This window comes from Pteronotus mesoamericanus, unplaced genomic scaffold (assembly GCF_021234165.1).
Source record: "Pteronotus mesoamericanus isolate MK-2021 breed Mesoamerican mustached bat unplaced genomic scaffold, CSHL_Meso_final scaffold_54, whole genome shotgun sequence".
Lineage (NCBI taxonomy): Eukaryota > Metazoa > Chordata > Mammalia > Chiroptera > Mormoopidae > Pteronotus > Pteronotus mesoamericanus.
The window spans coordinates 60,489,348-60,509,109 of record NW_026555321.1 but is presented as its reverse complement, the minus strand read 5'-3'; the positions used below and the strand labels follow the sequence as shown (position 1 = coordinate 60,509,109).

Genomic DNA, 19,762 nt, shown 5'->3' with positions numbered 1-19,762 from the left:
TGTACAATAATTTTTCTCCTTTTGTCTTAGTTTGTATTCACTGACTGAACCAAAAAAATAAAAAAAGATTTAATTGTACTAAAAATTTACTTTGAATTATGTTACTTACCTTAGCAATTTGTTAACTTTCACTCCCATGTTGGTTAATTTTCACTCTTAGTAATTACATGCCTTTGAAATAATTTTATTGTATCTATCACACAAATGTATTTTCTAAACCCCAAAAGTGATTTGTCTAAGAAATATCTAACATCAATTATCATAACCTGAGAGACAACCTGTGAGTTTGTACCAAAGTCTCAGTATCATATAAAAGTCATATTCCTCACTGTTTTAATTGGTTACATTCATCTATTACATGTTTTACCTGAATTTAAGCACTAAAGTTGATCAGATCTTTAAGTACAGGGTTCAAGTAAACTCCGAAAATTTTTTCTGTGTTTAAGAATTTCCAACATTCTGAGGCATCTTGGACTATTGTCAACAAAACTTGATTGACTGAAGACTTTTGCCAAGGCCAGACTTTTTTTTCCCTAGTATTTCTATCTCAGATATACTTAGAACATCTATTTCAAAAAAGCAATCACAGCAGGAACTCTGTACTTCTCTGTGAGGTAAACCAAAGAGAAGCAGCGCAGCTCACCATAGATCTTCTGGATACCCTGCAGATCGTCACTGGGCAGCTGGAAGTTGTCGGTCTCCATGTACTGATAGAAAGGGGCCATGATAGCAGTAGGGTCATTGGAGTGCTCCAAGCCCAGAGCGTGGCCCAGCTCATGAACTGCTACGAGAAACAAGTCGTTTCCTGTGTGATGAGAAGACAAAACTGACTGAAAAAAAATTCAGTTGAGAGTCAAAGTGGACAATTGGGTGTTACCAACACTACCCAAGAAAAATAGGGGGAAATTTTGACTTCAGTCGAACCCCTGTTGACAGCCACCACATGTTGCCCATTCCATGAGGAAGGGCCAGTCATGTGTGTCTACCCCAGAAATTCAACTGAGGCACATGAGCATTGAGGAGTTGAAGCTGTTACACATCTAAAGATCATGTTTCTCAATGAAGAGTGGAAAACCTGTCAACATAAATGTAAGGTGTTATATGGATGCCTTGCCACAAAGGCAAATGATTTCCATGAATTTTGTATGATTTTTAAGTAAATTGTTTACAACCATTTTTTATAATACATTGTTATAATTCCCTCCAGAAGGCTATTTTTATTTTTACTGTTTTTACACAAAGCCAGGTACATAATCAACGTTTTTCACTCTGGAGTATTCTGCATAGAGGAATGGATGAAACCCTGGAGTTGACTCCCTGGTGATATTAACATACCAAAGATGAGCCATTCAAAGACCTCAGAGCCCACTTGACTCTCAAGGAATAACTGATTAAATACCAGTATGACACAAGTTAGAGGTATTCAAAAGAAACAGAAGTTAAAATTTCCAATCTTAGCCCTGTCTGGTGTGGCTCAGTGGACTAAGAGCCCGACTAAGAACCAAAGGGTCACTGATTTGATTCCAAGAGTAGGGCACAAGCCTGGGTTGCAGGCCAGGTTCTTAGCAGGAGGCGTGTGAAATGCAACCACACATTGATGTTTATCTCCCTCTTCTCCCCTCTCTAAAAATAAATAAGTAAATAAATAAATATATAACTTTATAAAAAATAATTTCCAATATTAAAGAGCCTATCTTTTCCTCTTATAAAATTATCTGAAAGTGAAAATCAAGAGAGGCAAAGAATACTATCCTACGTATTAATTTTACTAAGAAAATATTAACTACCTTTGTTAAGAGTTTACTAATTCTGTTTTGGGCATTTTGAATAATTTACTTGTATTTTCTTATTTAATTCTCACAACAATCTTATGAGTCAGTCACTATTATCATGTCCATTTTAAAACTGAGAAAACAAGGCATAGAGACATTAAGTACCATTTGCAAAATCACATATAAGTAAAGAACAGCTGGAATTCAAACTTCTCCAAGTTTGATTCCAGAGATCATCCTTGTAATTACTATAGTAAATCACAACACAACTATAAGAAGTATTGTGATTCATGACAGATTCTACATTGGAGCCCTGTAAAAGTTTCACTCATTCCATAGTCCATTCCCACCATTACCTTTTATTGCATGACTACTATACACTGGTCTAGGCCCTGATGATATAGCAGAGAACAAGTCATACAAAAAATCTGAATGGGGGAGACTGCAAAGAAACAAGAGAGAAAATTAAAACAGGATGTTAGACAGTGATAGATGATAAGGAGAAATAGAGAAAGGGTGAGGTCAGAGAGGTCATGTAGCTATGAACATACGTGGACTTTTGACAATTCTGATGTGTGGAGCTTCTAGTCTGACCATGGTGGGGTCACTGAAAGTTTTTGAGCAGAGTAGGGACACACGCTAACTTACATTTTACCAGGACTGTGGTGATTATGCTTGACAATCAGAGCAGGGAGTAAGAAAGCAGTGTGAGTTAACCTGTGAAGTTAGTGCCAAGATGCTGGTGACCTGGATGGAAGTGGGAGTGATAGAGGCAGAGAGAAGCAGTGAAATTCTTGATATATTTAGAAAGGAGGATGACTGAGCTTCTTATGGACAAGAGGCAAAGTGTGAGGAAAGAAAAAGGTAAAATACAGTACCACATGTTTGGGCCCCTGAAACTAGAAAAGTTGAAGTGCTATTCACTGAGATGGAGAAAGCCTTACGAAAATTTTTTTGTTTTTTTGTTCTTGGTGGAGGAGAGAAGTGGGCAGCATTACCAGAAGCTCATTCTTTTTTTTCTTTTTCCTTGTTTTATTTTTTTTAAATTTGTAAATCATGTTTATTCTATTACAGTTGTCTCAGTTTTTACCCCTTTACACCCCTCCACTCATCCCACCCCCCGAAAGTCAATTCCCACTCTGTTGTTCATGTCCATGGATATGTCCATGTCCATTCGTACATATTCCTTGAATGTCCCTTCTACTTCTTTCCACCATTGTCCTCTTCCTCCATCCCCTCTGGTCACTTTCAGTTTTCTCCATGTCTCCATGCTGGTGGTTTATTTTGTTCATTAGTTTATTTTGTTGAATAGAGTCCACTTAGAGGTGAGCATATGGTATTTGTCTTTCATCAACTGGCTTATTTCACTTAGCTTAATATTCTCCAGTTCCATTCATGTTGTCACAAAAGGTAGGAGTTCCATCTCTCTCTCTTTCTTTCTTTCTTAAATGCAGATCAATTTTATTTACTTTTCTAAATGTCAAAGTTAATTATAAAATATTTAAAATTTTTAAAACCATTCCAAATTCTCAGCAATTGAACATGACACCTGCACAGAAATAATCAATTAGATCAATGAAATATAATGAGCATTCTAGAGACAAACATATTTACCTGTCTAACAATGTAATATGTGATTAAGTTGATATTTCAAATCAATGGGTAAAATAAGACTTATTCAACAAATAAGGTGCATGAACCACTATTACTTGAAATAAAACAAATATAGAACCCTAATTCAAACATTATATAAGAAATATTTAGGTTAGTTAAAAACCAATATGTAGAATCTAAGGAGTTTTAAAGGAAAATAGAACTAATATTTTTCATGACCTGAAAATATTCAAACCCAGAAGCTATAAAGTAAATATTGATAATATGACTATATTAAACATTTAACTATAGAGTAATATACATATAAAAAGGGTAAAAGACAAGGAATAGAAAAGAAAAGTATTTGTAATACACCTATAAGATGGTTAATAGGTTTTTGTTTCTTTTTTGCGGGGGCAGTTCTACAAACCTTTAATCAATAAATGGATAAAGAATACCAAAAAGTCATTTAAAGCTTTTATGAAAAAAAGAATAGAAATAGGCAAGAAATATACTAAAACAGGTTTAGTTTCAACAAATAGTATGGGAACAATTAAAATAACATCATTGTCACAGATTAATGAGTATTAAAAATATTGGTAATATCAAGTATTGGCAACTCTGAAAGGAACTGGGTATTTATAGAAATTTTGCTGCATCTTAAAGCAGTCCCTTTAGCATATTTTGCAGTGGTGGTTTGGTGGAGGTGTATTCTTTTAGCCTTCTTTTGTCTGGGAAACACCTTATTTGGCCTTTCATTTTAATGGAGAGCCTTGCTGGGTACAGCAGTCTTGGTTGCAGGATCTTTGCTTTTCATTACTTGGAATACTCCTTGCCAGTCCCTTCTGGCTTGCAGTGTTTCTGTTGAGAAGTCAGATGCAAGCCTTATTGGGGTTCCCTTAAATGTTACTACCTGTTTCTCCCTTGCTTGCTTTAGGATTCTCTGTTTGTCTTTGATATTTGCCATTTTAATGATGATGTGTCTTGGAGTGGGCCTCCTTGGGTTCCTCTTGAATGGGACCTTCTGTGCTTCCTGGACATGTGTCACTTTTTCTCTCTTCCAATTAGAGAAGTTTTCCAACAATTACTTTTTCAAACAGGTTCTCTATCCCTTCCTCATCCTCTTCTCCTCCTGGTTTCCCTATTATTGGATATGATTACGTTTCTGGTTGTCCTGCATTTCCCTAAATGCCTCTTCAGTTTTTTTTTAGTCTTTGTTCATTGTCTTGCTCTTTCTGGGAGCTTTATTCTGCCTTGTCATCCAGCTCGCTGATTCAGTCCTCAGCATCATCTAGCATGCTTGGATTCCTTCTCCTGTATTCTTCAATTCAGAAATTGTATTCTTCATTTTCTCTTGTCTCTTATTGATAGTTTCTATGTCCTTTTCTTGCTGAGATAGTTTGCACTAGTTCCTTGTAGTTTCCCTGTATTTTTTTGTAATTCTCTCTGAGCTCACTGAGCTCATTTTGCTTCCTTAGAACCATTGTTCAGAACTCAATATCTGAGAGTTTACTTGCCCGTATTTCATTTAGTTCTTTTTCTGGGGATTCCTCCATTCCCTTCAAGTGGGGCGTATTTCTTTGTCTTCCCATTATTTGTGAGACTCTTCTCTTTTGCTTCTGATTCTTAAGTTGATCTGTCTTGATTTCCTGACTTTCTGGTGTGAACTTCTATGGTTGGAGACCACTGTTTTTACTTCCTGGATCTGCCTCTGATGATGTCAGATGTGGACCTTTTCTGGTCTTAGGCATTCTGTTCAAGACTTCCAGTAATCTACTGTTTGTGGCTGTCTCCTTCAGCTGTTAATCTATTCACTCTGCACTCAGCAGGCCATCTTAGTCAGCTCAGGGCAGGGAGGAGTTCCTCCTGGGGGCGGGATTATTGGGTCCTCTCACACTGATGCTGTATGTGGGAGGAGTACGCATTGGGATCATGGTGGCTACTCTCTTCTTTCTCTCCCCAAAACCTCCATTCCCAGTCTCTCCTCAAGTGTCACCAGACCTCTTTGTGCCCCCTTTAGCCAGGGATCTACTGTCTGTGGATGCCACTCTGCATTCAGCAGGCAGCCTAGACACACACGGAGGGGTGGAATCCCACCTGGGAGTGGGGCTATTGGGTCCTTTGATGCTGCTGCCATTCAAGGGGAGTGGTCTCTGCCTGACCAAAATGGCTGTTGCTGCATGGAGGACGAGTCAGTACTGTGCTCTGGCTGGCTACTCTCCCAGTTCTCTTCCCAAAGCCTCCTTCCCCAGTGTCTCCTCAGGCATCTCTAGCCCACTCTGCCCTGCCTTTGCCAGAGACCAGGGTAAGTGGCTGCAAATAAAAATTTATGCATTGGCCCTTTAAACAGTTCTTTATGTCTCCAGCCACCTATCTCTGGCAGAGAGCAACCCTGCCTCTTTTCACAGCTGGCTGTTTTCTGTGTACTTTTTGGGCTCTGGTGCTGTGGGCTAGAGATCTCTCCTTTTGGTTTAGACCCTGCTCTTCTCAGGGGGATCCAACTGGCCATTTCAATATCCTTCTGGTGCTCCTGCTTGTGGGCACCCTGGCCCTCTTCTCAGGTCTGTAGAGCAATCCTTACCGGTTAGACTGTGCTAAAGCCGATTCTTCTGTCTCCGAAGTTAAAAGGCTCCTCTCTTGCTATTGTTCAGTTGTTTGTTCCAGGTGATTTATCCACAATTTAGTTGTAATTCCAGGTTGGTCCTGGGAGGAGGTGAGTGTGACTTCCACTCACTCCTCTGCCATCTTGATTCCCAGAAGCTCATTCTTGAACATTCAGTTACAGGTGCTTTCTATTTTTTAATTTATTTGATGGGGGAGCTCTAGAGTGGGAAAATTTTAGTTTAAGGTAATAGTTAATAATTCTAGTAGTTAATGCATGTGAAAAGCTATTGTTTCAGGAACTGCAGGTATGGCCCACCCTGACTCCGGGAGACCACAAGTGATTGACCTTTGTGCTCCAGAAGAGACCACAAGCAATCAAGGTGGTATCCAAGCCATTGTGTTCCAGGTAGAGAAAATCCACCGTCCAGGACAGGGATTAAGAAAACCATCCAGGACACATGGCACAGGACACAGAAAAAGAAAATCACCAGTTGGCAGATGGAAGGATGTTAGGAAATTACCAAACTGCATCTTTTATCTGATTAACCTCTTTTCTGAGTCCCAAATCCCTTACCTACACTTTTGCCCCCCTTATAAAAAAGGCTGGCTTGAAAGGAAAGGGGAGATGGTCCGTTAAGGTAGAAACCTGCCATCTTCTCAGATCACTGGCCATCTGAATAAAATGCACACAAAGATTCAATCCCTGTCTCTGTCTAGTGGGTCTGATAGGTAACAAACAGCCCAAACACCAGCTTTTATGGTTTCATATTCACCAGGGACACATAAAAGAATTGTCAGCAGCCTTCATGATAATGAATTGAAAAGGAGTTGATTTCACTGCATGGACTGTTGCTCTTCTCCAGCCTTATCCAGCTGTATGTATGTGGCACTGATGACCTCACCAGTTTTGGTATCAAGGTAAATTTGAAAAGCAGAGAGAAAAAACAAACAAAAAAAAAGCTGTGGGTATATGTAAGGGAATGATTTGACTCTGTGGCATTTATGTCACATAAGGAAGGAAGCAATAACATATGATGAGAAAAGACTGTGACAAGATAAGATTGTAAAGTTAATTTAAGATCAACTCTTACATTATAATGCGGTCAAAGGATATTTGGGGTCATAGCGTAAATGGGAATGAGCTGGAAAGATACTGAGTGGTAGTCAGAGTAGATATTCAAAACTGAGATTTGTTAAGGCAACATCAAAGGTATACCCCATGGGAGTGAGTCTCTGAGTTAGAACAGTATACCAACTCATTGACAAGAAGATCCAGTAACTGATAGGCCAGAATAGTGGAAAAATTATCTGCATGACTGTTGAGATCATCAAGAATTAAATAAGAGTAGCATTAAAGGGAGTGGGGTCCAATCAGGAGATAAAATCAGCAAGGAATAGGGAGAATGCCATGAGGGTGACTAAATGACTACAGCAGTAATACAGTGGATGGAATAGTCTGACAAATCACAATCTAAGCTTGGAGTCTCTAACAGGTAGTGTAGGTAGATGACCCTCAAGTGGCATTAACAAGATAAAAAAGAAGACATGTCCCATGATGCCAGACCTGTGGTAGAAGAAACATGAAAGAGAAAATAGCCACCATTTTGAAGGAATATGTGATAGCATTATCATCAACAGAGAGATCAATTTTAGTTACAAAAAGAACCAAAAGTGAATATTCTCAAATTAAGTTGAACATTAAGGGGATTTTGCTGGTGACTGACCTGGCACTTGTCTAGAATGAACACTTTCAGCAGACAGGGAAGAGAAAGAAATGGAAGCAGAGATGACAACATGCAAGTCATATGGGAGTTAGAGTTCCCAGGGTTGGCATGCACTGTGCTTCCTGGGGTGACAAGTTAGACTCCATGATTCCAGCATTCCATATAGATCATTATCACCTAAAAATATCCTTAAAGGACTCAAAGAACTTGATTTAAGGTTATTTCTTCATTGCCTGCGGCATAATCCCACATTCTTCATCCAGATAACAATGACCCTTCATACAGAGGGCCCCACCCTTCCTTTCCAATGTCATCCTCCATTTCTTTCCCTGTGATCTTCTTTCCAGTAACAGAAATATATGCTTGTTTAGCCCTTAGGTTCTCTGATGAGCTGTCTTCCTTCTGGAATTGCCCTCTCTTCTATGGAGTAAATGACGTGATTGTACCAACTTCACTGTTTCTATGAAGTCTCCCCATGGAGTGCTGTGACCCTGTGTTCTCTTCAGACCCTCACAGACCCTTGGCCTGCCCCCATCATAACATTTAGTAGCACTAATTGTCACCATCTTTTAGCAAATGTTCCCAATATATTTTGAATTCTTTAAAATCTGAAATTTTGCATTATTATTCTAACAGTGTCCTTAGTTCAGAGATAATGCCTGGCACAGAGTGGATGATTAATCTTTCAATGAGTTGAATGAACAGATCAGTTTTCAGGGAGTGAAGTACTCATCTGAATTTAGGTATTAAAGGATATAGTGTAATCTCCACCTAAATATGTTTAAGGATTTTTTCTCTCCCCAGCTTTATTGAGGTACAATTGACAAATAGAATGGTAAAATATTAAAAATTCACATAATGCTGATTTAATATATGTATCAATTTTGAAAGGATTCCTTTCACTGAACTAATTAACATATCCATCACCTCACATATTCGCTTTTGGTGGGAACATTTCCTTCCTAGTCTTACCAAATTTCAATTATACAACAGTGTTGTTGACTATAGTCAACACGTTATACATCAGATCTTCAGGCCTCATTTATCTTGTAGCTGAATGAATATTTGTACCTTTGCCAACCTGTTCCTCCCACCCTCACCCATGATTTTTTTCTGACTATCATGCAAAGCACTGCAATGGAAGAGAAGGAGATGAAATCAGAGACATGGTTTCAGACGATGGAACTATAGTGCCCAGCAAATGTTGTAAACACCTGTGGTTGTGGGTAACAAAGGGGACATGGTCAAGAGGAAATGCCTGGGGGATAAAGAACCGGTGTGATTTTATCGACTATTGTAGAGAAAGAATTATAATGATCAGGATGATCAGGGGTCAGACAGTGGAATATGAAAAGGCACAGGACTGTAGTTACTGGAAAACAGGAAGTGTTTTTTTAAAGATGCTGCTTTGAGTAAGTAAACAATAAAACAGAGTTATTGAGGATCATATTGGGAGCGTGACCTAGTCATAAACAGAAATACAAACAGAAGGAAAGAGGGGGTGTTTTAAGGGGTGGGGAGTGAGGAGTGTTTGTATATGTGGAAAATTAGGAGCAAAAATCAGAACTATGTCTCCTGGACACTTACAGGTGAGAAGGAGGTGAGAAGAAAAGAAGCCACCAGCATTGTAAAACATAGAAAATCTAACACAAACATTAAAATAAGCACTTTTGGCATTTTTAAATCAGACATCTTTGCTAAGATACATATCTGATATTTCAAGACACCATCAAGGACAGAGCATCCCACTCCCAGACCATTCAGGGAAGTATGGCTAGAAGGTATTCTAAGAGGGCTCAAAGTCAAAGACATTTTCCAACAGGCACAGATCCAATGACCCAAAAAATAACAAGCAGTCCGAGGACCAACAACAACCAAGGTGGGGACATAAGCACAGATGACTTGAGGGAGTTGCAGATGACCAGGAGCAGCCAAAGTGTCAACTGGGCACAGGGACAACTCAGAAAATACCCTTAGACACACTTGCCCTCTTTTGGCTAAACATATACACTTCTTGGTCAGAGAGTCCCAATATGACTTTACAGGGGTTATATCTTGTTTTAATTCTTTAAAAGGAAAAAAATACAACCTGAATAACCTCCCTCCTTGTATATCATGTCTCCATCTCTAAAAAAGGAGTATGTTGACTCCTGCTCCTAGATAAGACAGCAGGAACCATCATCTCCTCTTAGGCAGATAAACATGACCCCAAGTCACCCACAAACCTTTCAGACCTTGTGGAATTAGTAAAAGCACTCTAAATCTTTCAGGAAAAGAGTCTTTTAATCACATATAATTTTTATTTTTTGGCTAATTGGAAAACTACAAAAGACCAAAAAGTAAAACAAAATAATAACAGCTAAAGTCATTTCATTTCATATATATGTCCTCTTCTGATTGATCAAGTGTTCCCTAAGCCCCATTTCCAAGGGTAGAGGCATTCCTTGTTTAAGGAAAATGTGAGGCTTTACAGGAAATTAACTTATTTGATATGAACCTATGACCCGCTGAGTTCACCACAGCACTTTTAATCAGAATTACTGGCCAAGAGCTCTGAGTAATTATCATTCTTCACATGACTGGCAATAATATAATTAAATATAAAAAATAATATAATTAAATTAAATAATTAAACTTCACAATAGTTTAAAAGGGTATGTTGTTAAATACAGTACTACCCTGTGATTCGAATTCCACTAGAAACAAAAGTTGCTATCACATGATGGATTTTAGACAATTAAAATGTTCCAGACCTCTTTTTTACTGATGAAAATAATAACTGTTCCTGAAACAGCACTGCTTCACAGTATTGGAGATTCCCCTTTGTCATATGCCTTGATCTTATCAGCGCAAAGGCAACAAAGGGGGATCTGCTTCCTGGTTCTTAATGCTGAAACAAGGCATGCTCCTGATGCAAGATTCTGAATCTGGAGCATGTTGCATTCAAAGGTATCTCTAATGTCCTGCCTTTGTATGCTCCCATACAACTTTAGAACACTGAACTGCATATAATGAATGATACTGCATTTTAAATATTTTTCTTGTCATAATTACATTTACATTTTATTCACAGTTACTTTGCCCCTTCTTGCATTTTCATATGCTGCACCCTCTGCGGTCAACATACCCTGAATGTTAAAAAATGTGGAGGGATTGAACAAAAAGGAAAAAGGACTCATGGACATAGACAACAGTGTGACAATTGTTGGGGGTGATTTAGGGGACTAAATGGTAATGGAAAAAATACAATAAAGGAGTAAAATTTAGTCAAAAAAATAAAAAAATAATAATAAAATGACTATGCAACATTTCATACATATAACGTGTTATAGATGATTCTAACATTTATTATCCTATACCCTTACTTAAACACAAGGATTTCACCAGTTCCACTGACTCCTTTTCTGGTTTCTCTCACCTCATACCTCTGGCTGGTCCAGTCCCTCCATGGTCATCACTAACCTGAGTTTTGAATTTCTCACTTCCTTGCTTACATTTTAATATTTTCCAACATTTAAAATATAAGGGAATCAAATACTCATCTGATAGGTATTCCAAAGATGAGTAAAGATTTTTTTTGAAGGTATACTACTATGGAACATTTATAGTTTTTAATTCAATAAGCACTCTAGAATAAATTAATACAATGAAAACAACTCAGGTCTATGTTAGCCATGCAAAGTGGATTCCCTAGGAAAATATTTAGATAATTAAGGACAAAGTACATGTTTGATTACTTTAGCTTGGATATGAAGTCTGTTTTTTAGTGAATTAGTCATGTTTTCACTAAATTGAGAAAAGTCTTTCTAAGAAAAGCCAAGAGTGGCTGTGGTTCATTGCATGTTGATATTAACAAGGATGTTTTCACCTGTCCTGCTGAGCCTGATGAGGGGTCTGTGAACATTGCCTGTTATGTCCCACAACACCTATTCATGGGTAGTTTGTCTGTGCTATGCTTCACCCAGCGGCTCCATTGGATGGTCAGGAGGATTCTGGAAGCCAACCTCCCTTCCTCTGCATCTGGGATTTTAAAAATCCATTTTAGTGACTGCTTACACAAAAGCAATCATATAATAAATTGATTTAAATCACACCTTCTGCTATGTGTGAACTGAGATTCCAATATTATCCTGTTGTAATGCTAAACCCACCTGCTATAGCAAGCCTGGTACCATGAGTTACCATTTTCAGACCTGCAGCCATGTGACACATATTCATTAAAAAACTCTAATTACCTACTGTGTGCAAGGAACTATTAAAAGAATTATTAAACTATTGATAAACAATTATCCCTCATCTGTAGTAGATTTGTCTCTTTTGTATCAATGTGAAGGGCCAGGGTTTCTAAAGATAAATTACCCATAGCTTTCATTCTTAATTGAAGAACTGAGAGTTTAGACCAGAGATTCTGAGCTCTTTGGGGTTCACAAGCACCTCATGGGCTTGATCTTCTGAGACTTAGAGAAACTGTGGAACTTCTCCCCCAAAATAAATGTATTAGCAGAGTATAACATGTGAATTTAGCATTAGTTTAACTAGACTTAAGTTCTTTAATACAAACCAGGTTTAAAATCCTAACTCAACTGCCATATATATGAAATTTAATGAATTACTAACCTCTCTGTGACTCAGTTTCTCTATTTATAAAGTAAGTAGTTGGTGGGTTAAATAACACCATGCATACAAAATATTTTGCACAGCACCTAGAACATAGCTTAGTGCTTAATGAGTGGTAGTCAACAATCCCTATACTCCTGTTACTACTACAAACTTCTGAGTTAGATACTAAATCCCCATTTTACATGAGAAGAAACTAAGGCTTCATGCACTGAATTATCCAAGGTCAAAAACCTAGGTAGTATCAGGACAGGAATTTAAAGATAAGTTCTGTCTACACCCACACAAGTGACTAGTGGTTTACATGTAGTCTTGATCCAAGTGTGTGTAATAGACACAGTTGGGAATGGTGTTAAGATCAGATTTGGGAGAGTTCTGAATGTCAGACTGAAGAGTTTGACTGTTATATAGGAGGCAACGAAGTATCACGAGGATTTACTATCAATACGATGCTGCTGTGGGATGATCTGACATCAGTGTGCAAGTATGATCAGAGTGCAGACAAAGCTGAAGGTGAAGAAAGTAGAAACACCTTCCATAGCCAACACTATTAGGTAATGAAGATCTAACTAAGGCAGTGATGAAGGGAATGGAAAACAGGTGTCTGTGAAACTGACAGGAATACACTGGAATGAGAAATAATTGAAATAATTTTCTGAATTGTGCTATTTCCTGTTTTTAAGTTAGAGTTGATTATAAGCACTTAACCACCAAATCCATGTAAAAATTGCTTCATGTTTCAGTATCATTATTTCTAAAGATATCAAAGTGGAACATAGACTTTGACTTTAAATTTCAAAGTATACTAAATGGTTATGATCTTAGAGGTTGTCCATTTAAGGCCCTTATATAAATATTTCATGTTATTTTCTCATAGCATCTAAAGCTGGCTTTCAGCTGCAAGTTTTGAACTTAACTGGTAATGAATAATTAGCAACTGGCTACATCCTTGAATCATTTCTTCATTGATCTGAGTTGATCCTAAAGCAGATGTGCCTGCAAGGCTCCCTGTGCTGACACAGACAAGGCCCTGCCAGTCTCCAGGGCTGGTGCTCCTCAGTGGGATAGGCTGGTGCTTTTTGAAGAAGGGCATTGGTCTTTCCATGATGCCCAGAGGCAGAGTGGGCGAAGGCAGGACCCTTGCTGGTGTCTACACAGTTGCCAGCTCCAGGCTGGCCTCTGATGCACACGGCACAGAAAGGCATGTTTCCTGTCCACCAGTCTATCCAAACCCTCAGAGAGCTGGAATCCAGCACAGGCTTGTGAATAAGAATAATACTTGACCAAACAATCCATAAGTTTGTTCATAAAATTTCTGCTTTGTCCGCTTAAATATTGGGCACCAGACATGTTTTATACTTTATATTGAAGGACCCACTAACCCCCAACTTATTAAACCAATCATGACCATATATCCCCAGAAGAGTGTTGGGATGGACAAGGAAGAAGTCTAGGAATCAGGATGGAGGTCAGCTCTTTGGGCACCTGGATGCATTCCTTTCCTGGCTTGTTTCTACTTCTGAAAGAAAAACAAAAACTGAAGAACAGTTAAGTTAAAATTCCCAGCTCCTAAAGTCTAGAAAGAGTCTCTCACCAAAGGGGTGTAAAATTCCATCAGACAGGATGAGTAGGGGAACTAACAGGAAAGCAAGTGATGGATGTGAAAGACAACCTGAAGATACTCAGTTGTGTGCTGAGTGACCAAAGTGAGAGTGTGTAGCCCTCAGAGTACAGCCACACTCTGGTTTCTTTGCACCTGGACATGTCCATGTGAATGGAAGCGACTGAGCCAAGCTGAAGTACAGCTGCTGGTTTTCTGAGATGTAGGAGCAGAGTAAAGAATTACAGAATTTAAAAGTTGGGGGAGGAGCCCAGTTTGGCTCAATTAGTTGAGCGTCACTTTTCTGCAAAACAAAAGGTTGCCGGTTTGATTCCAGGTCAGTTCTCTCTCTCTAAAAATAGATAAATAATATATTTTTTAAAAAGTTGGAGGAGCATGCAATTCTACCTGTTTTCTGAATTTTGCTTTTTCTAGTTCATTGCCACTTGATAATTCATTTTAGTGATGTTTATAGGCCTGGTCATTTCAGTATGGATGACTTTCCATTTTCAGAAAAGAATAACAAAAACAAAAATATAAAAAACAATCCCATTATTAAATTAGAGTTGACCATAACACCTTAATCACCATTTTATTAACAAATGATAAACAAATTTGTTTCTATAAAATATTTGTATTTAAATGAAACACCAGCAACTATGGTAAAGAAGTCATAATGACTTAGTGACTCATTCAGAGCTGACATTTTCCCTGTTTTCCTGACTGAAGCATTTCTCCAGTAAGACCTGTTTTGTTCAACAAGTTAAGTTTTTAAAAAATATTAACTTTTTAAATGAACTTTCCATATTTTGTTTTTCTCTAAAGCAATCCCCATTCATTACTCCCCCCAGCCTGCCATTTTTTCATGAAGACAATCAATAGTGAGACCAGAACAAAATGTGCAAAATGTAAAAACAAATACAAACTTTAACACCTTACCATAATCATGTATTTTTACAGTAGGCTCCCATTTCATATGTATATTTGTAGCTATTTGTATCTTGATGCCAATGAGAAAGACAAAAATCTTTGACTTTCTGTATTTCTCATTTTAGAACAATGACTTGAGCTCATATTTCTGTTCTAAGTGTGATAAAATAAATATCAAATTTTATTTGAGCATGAACTTGCCCTTCATGTGTAAAGGAAAAATTAAAATGTAGAATCACAATTTCAATAATTATTTGTACAATCCACAATAATGAGGGTTGGGGAATCAAAAACATTGTAGTCAAGTAGTGGATTTAAATATATACATTTATGTGGCACATATAAACAAATCAGAAGATTTGTGCTTGGCCAGTGTTCAAATAGCAAATTTAGAAACATGTTTCTGGATCTTGCAACAGGATATGATTCGCCTACTTGTCTTCCTTATCTACTCTCTTTAAGTTTGCTGTTAGGATGGTAAAGCCAAAATAGAGGATGAGAATTGTGAATGAAAGTAAAAAGAAAGGAATATTTAATTTTCTTAAATAATAAAAATGTTTTTATCTGGCTATGATTTATTCAACACATTCTGTAATTAAAACTCATGTTTAATTATTTCAGTGTAATATAGGTTTAGCAGAATAGCTTGTCTCTATTTTTATTTGTAAATAAATATTTGAAAGGACTGGAAGTTTCAGCTCAGGAATTGGCAGAATTTTATGTTGCCAGAGTGCTTATGTATTCAAATGTTAGGAAGAATATTTTTTTTCTAGGATACATGAGTCGAAAGAAAGCCATAAAATAAGTGTCTTGACAAATCTGTGTGCATGTGTTGCAAATAAAGCAATGAATAAAGCAACTATGTTTCATAATTTCTATAGATTCTTTGAAAATAAATTGATATAGTGACTTCAATGTAGTATTGGCAGTTTCTTCCAGGAGACAGAGAGACATAAAAAGTATTAGAAATACTGAATTTAAAAAATAGCAAGGCATGTAAATTCCTGATTCTGAAATTTTTTCACTATCAATTATCTTTTAATTATAAAAGGCCTAATAACAGGGAAGTCCTCATTTTTTTTTAAAGAGGGAATAGAAACAAACACCCATAAGGTACCCACGTGGCCCAGAAGTTAATTCTCACAACTACCCTTAAGTGGTATGGTTACCACCAAATAGCAGACAAAGAACAAAGGTTTTGAATAAGTAATTTAAGAGCTGGTAAATGGCACAGGCAAACTGTAAATGGTATTCCTGAAGCCAAAGTCTCTTTTCTGTGCTGAATAGAGCTTTCCATGAATTTACTACCCCTCACTCCCATGAATTTGCTACACACACAAACTTGCCACAGGTAAACTTCATCATGCAAACCAAGGTAGAGGACAATAACATGAACTTATGACACAAATGAAAAAGAAAAACAATGCTGACACCAAAAGGATTATCACATCCTTTAATGTTTCCTCAGGAGCTGTTAGTTTCCATGAGCTTTCATGACATGCACTGAGAATCTACTGGCCACTGCGTGTCCAACCAGAAACACGAAACCTCCCAGGAACCTAATCACGTTTTATCCAAGGACAGCTACTGTCCTGGGTCACATGAAGAGGTCTGAACTAAACATCACTACCATGACATAACTCCATTGCTCACAATCCTCAACGGGCTTTGTACTAAATACTGTGCAAATTACCTATTAAAAGCTGCTCTTCATAATCAGATTCAACCTTCCTAATCCAACCCATTAATTATGGTTCCACAACATAGCTAATTCTTCATAGCTCCCCACACACCGTGTGAACTTGTACATGCTCGTTTTCTCCATTTAATCCTCTACATGCAAATGCTATAAAGCACTTATTCCTCTTCTCTGACCGTTTACAGGTTAGCACCTGCTTTGTTGCAATCAGTCTTGCTCAGTCAATGTTAGGAAAAAAAACACTGAACTGTTAGGAGTGGCCCCGTTTATTTCATCATATCACCTACTGCTGTGGGAACATCTTCTTCCGAGACAGAATTTCCCTCTGAAGCACCCAGACCCCTTTCACATACTCCTTCTGGTCCTATCTACTCTACTTTCTAGTTATCCTAATGGCAAACTGCTATTTACCAAAACCTATTTTTAGCTGTCGACCGAGTTTCTGCACATGCATTCCCTTAAATCAGTAATACCTCCTTAGTTTTTAAAAAGTGGAAAATTAAATATTTTCTATATATATGAGTAAGTTTTAATACTTGAATGCCTTAGTATATGACTTTTTTGTAGTTGTTCTTTGTAAATAGTTTCAAGAATGAAGTTTTAGTTATTCACTGTTACAGGGGAGCTGTGCTTTTGTGTCTCTCATGAGGCTGTGAGGTCATGTAGACTGTATCTATATTCTTCAGGAGACTTGACTGAGACCAAAGGCTCTGAAGTGGCTCATTTGGTTATTGGTGGAGGTCCATCTCCACCTGCACTCTTCATATGACCTGGTTTCTAAAGAACATACTGATTGGGCTCTACAGCCATACATCTTGAGAAGAAGAAGGTGGAGGATGAGGAGAAAGAGAGAGAAAGGACTAGCTTCGATCATGAGTTATGTTTTTTGTATGACCTACCATCACCACCACATTCTACTAATTAGAAGTGATTCACTAAAATGGCCCAAATTCATTGGGAGATAATTGCACTGCAGGTTGCAAAGGGACAGTGTCACAGAATGTGTACATAGTTTAAAGGCACCAAAACAGAGACATGTGTCTTAGTTTAATTCATACTGTAATTTATTCAGTCATGGAAGCTGGCAAGATAAAATTAATTTGTTTCCACTTACTATGAATACAATTCTACTGAATTAATTTTTATGAGATACTGAATCTATAACTAAGCTCTTTATAATTTTACTATATCTTTTCAAATGTATTAATAACTTTACAGAGTGTATTTCATAACATTATGATGAGAAGCCACTGCTGCCTACAAGAACTGAGAAAAAGTTATTTCCCAACAAAAACTTTAAAAAATGGATGTTAAGCCACATTTTGTGTCTGAAGAAATTAAGGAACATATTTTGTATATTTTAATAGGTAAAAATGTAAACTCTGAAAAAACTGGATGAATGTACCATTTGAAAAGTTGTCAAACTTAAAATAGGTAGTAGCCTCTGTAGAGAGAGGCCAGGGTGAAGCTACAGTGCATCGGAACATCCTGCCCAGTACAGCTTCATCTGCCCCAGCATCAATAATGCTGAGGTTGAGAAACTGTTCTAGACAAGCATGTCCTACTAAGTTCATACTGTTACTATTTCCATACAGTTTTTTGCTTTAATATTCCCCTCTTCCTATTTCTCTCAGTCAAAATGATATTTTTCCTTCAATTCTTAATTCACATGATTTTTCTTTTGCATGAAAACTTTAGTTCAATGTGACTGGTAAAATTTGATTGAGATCAAAAATATTTTGACCTTAAAAGCACATTTATATGTCTATCTTTTCATGTCACTTGTTCCTGAATCTCAGAACAAATATGGCATCATATTGTTTCTAGTCTTTTGCAATTTTCCTTATTCACTCATTTTCTCTAAGAATGGTCTATATGGTTGCTGGTAGCAGTAGTAGCAACATTTTCCTCCAACTGACTATTCCATTTGGTTCACAATAAACAACAGCAGACAAATAGATGACTCTACCTTCTTTGTTGTTCTGAACAATACTGGTGTGAAAACTCTACTGATGAACAAGAGCAAGAGTGTTCAGACAACCAATGAATCTAGATATGAAACCTTTGAATTATAGCAAATGTAAATGTTCAACTTTATGAGGCTTTTGCCAAACTCTTCGTCAATGGTTTGATAGATTTATACCTGCATCCACCAAGTATGTTCTTTTTTACTTACATTGTCACGATGCTTGCTATATCATTTTGGGTGCTTATTTTATATGGTAGTCTGTGGGATTTTGTTTTTATTGATTTAAGAACTTTGCTTTGGAAACTGGCTGCTGTGGCTCAGTAGACTGATTACTGGCCTGAGAACCAAAAGGTCACTGATTTCAATTTCCAGTCAGTGTAAATTTCTGGGTTGTAGGACAGGTCCCCAGTTTGGGGGCATGTGAGAAGCAACCAAATGATTCCAAGTTTCTCTCCCTTTCTTTCTTCCTCCCTTCCCTTCACTCTAAAAATAAATAAATAGAATCCTTAAAAAAAGAGAACCTTGCTTTGGAACTGGCAAGTTCAATCTATTTTATATTCATTGATGGTACTAATCTGTTTGGAATTTTAAAATTATTTTATTCTGATTTCTTAATTTGTTGTTTTATAGCATTATTTTTCTTTTCTTAACATTTTAAATTTATTTTTCTTTCCTTTGCTGTTTTCTCCACCACTACTTTGGAATTTATATTCTCCTCAGAACTTATTTTTTAATTGGCGAGTCTTACAAATTGACTATGTTCTCTTAAAAAAAAAGTAAGATTTAGTATTTAAACTTACTCTTAAACAATATAAGAATCTTAGCAAAGTTTAATTCTGTTCTCGCCTTCCTTGGTTTACATGCTATTATTGGTCAAATGGTTTCTAACTTTTTAATTACACAGATTACACATTATTTTATATGTAGAATATTTATTAATATCTTTAATCAAAATTTTTCCTTCCATCTAAGATTCTTCTTTTGGGACTCTTTCTTTTCATCCTGTACTACATGTCTTAGATAACCTTTTACACTTATTAAACAAAGGGTCAATTTTCTAATTTTTTATCCTTCTTCTATTCTGTCATAATCCTTGAATAATAGTTTTGCTGGGTAATTCTACTTATTTTCTCTCTTAGCATTTCAAAATATCATTCTGTCTTCTGATTTCCCGTGGTTTGATAACGCTTCCTATGCAGATGTAGGTGAAGTGTCTTTTCTTGCTGCCTGTTTTGATAAATCTTCTTTTCTAAA

The 19,762-nt window shown here is 37.1% G+C and overlaps 1 protein-coding gene across 1 annotated transcript in view; it reads right to left on the bottom strand.

Moving 5' to 3' along the window:
- MMP16 (matrix metallopeptidase 16) overlaps positions 1-19,762 on the bottom strand; it is a 269,641-nt gene that overhangs the window by 66,711 nt on the left and 183,168 nt on the right. Inside the window, exon 5 of the mRNA XM_054595067.1 lies at positions 644-805. Coding sequence (XP_054451042.1) covers positions 644-805 — 162 coding nt within the window. The remainder of the gene's footprint in view (positions 1-643; positions 806-19,762) is intronic.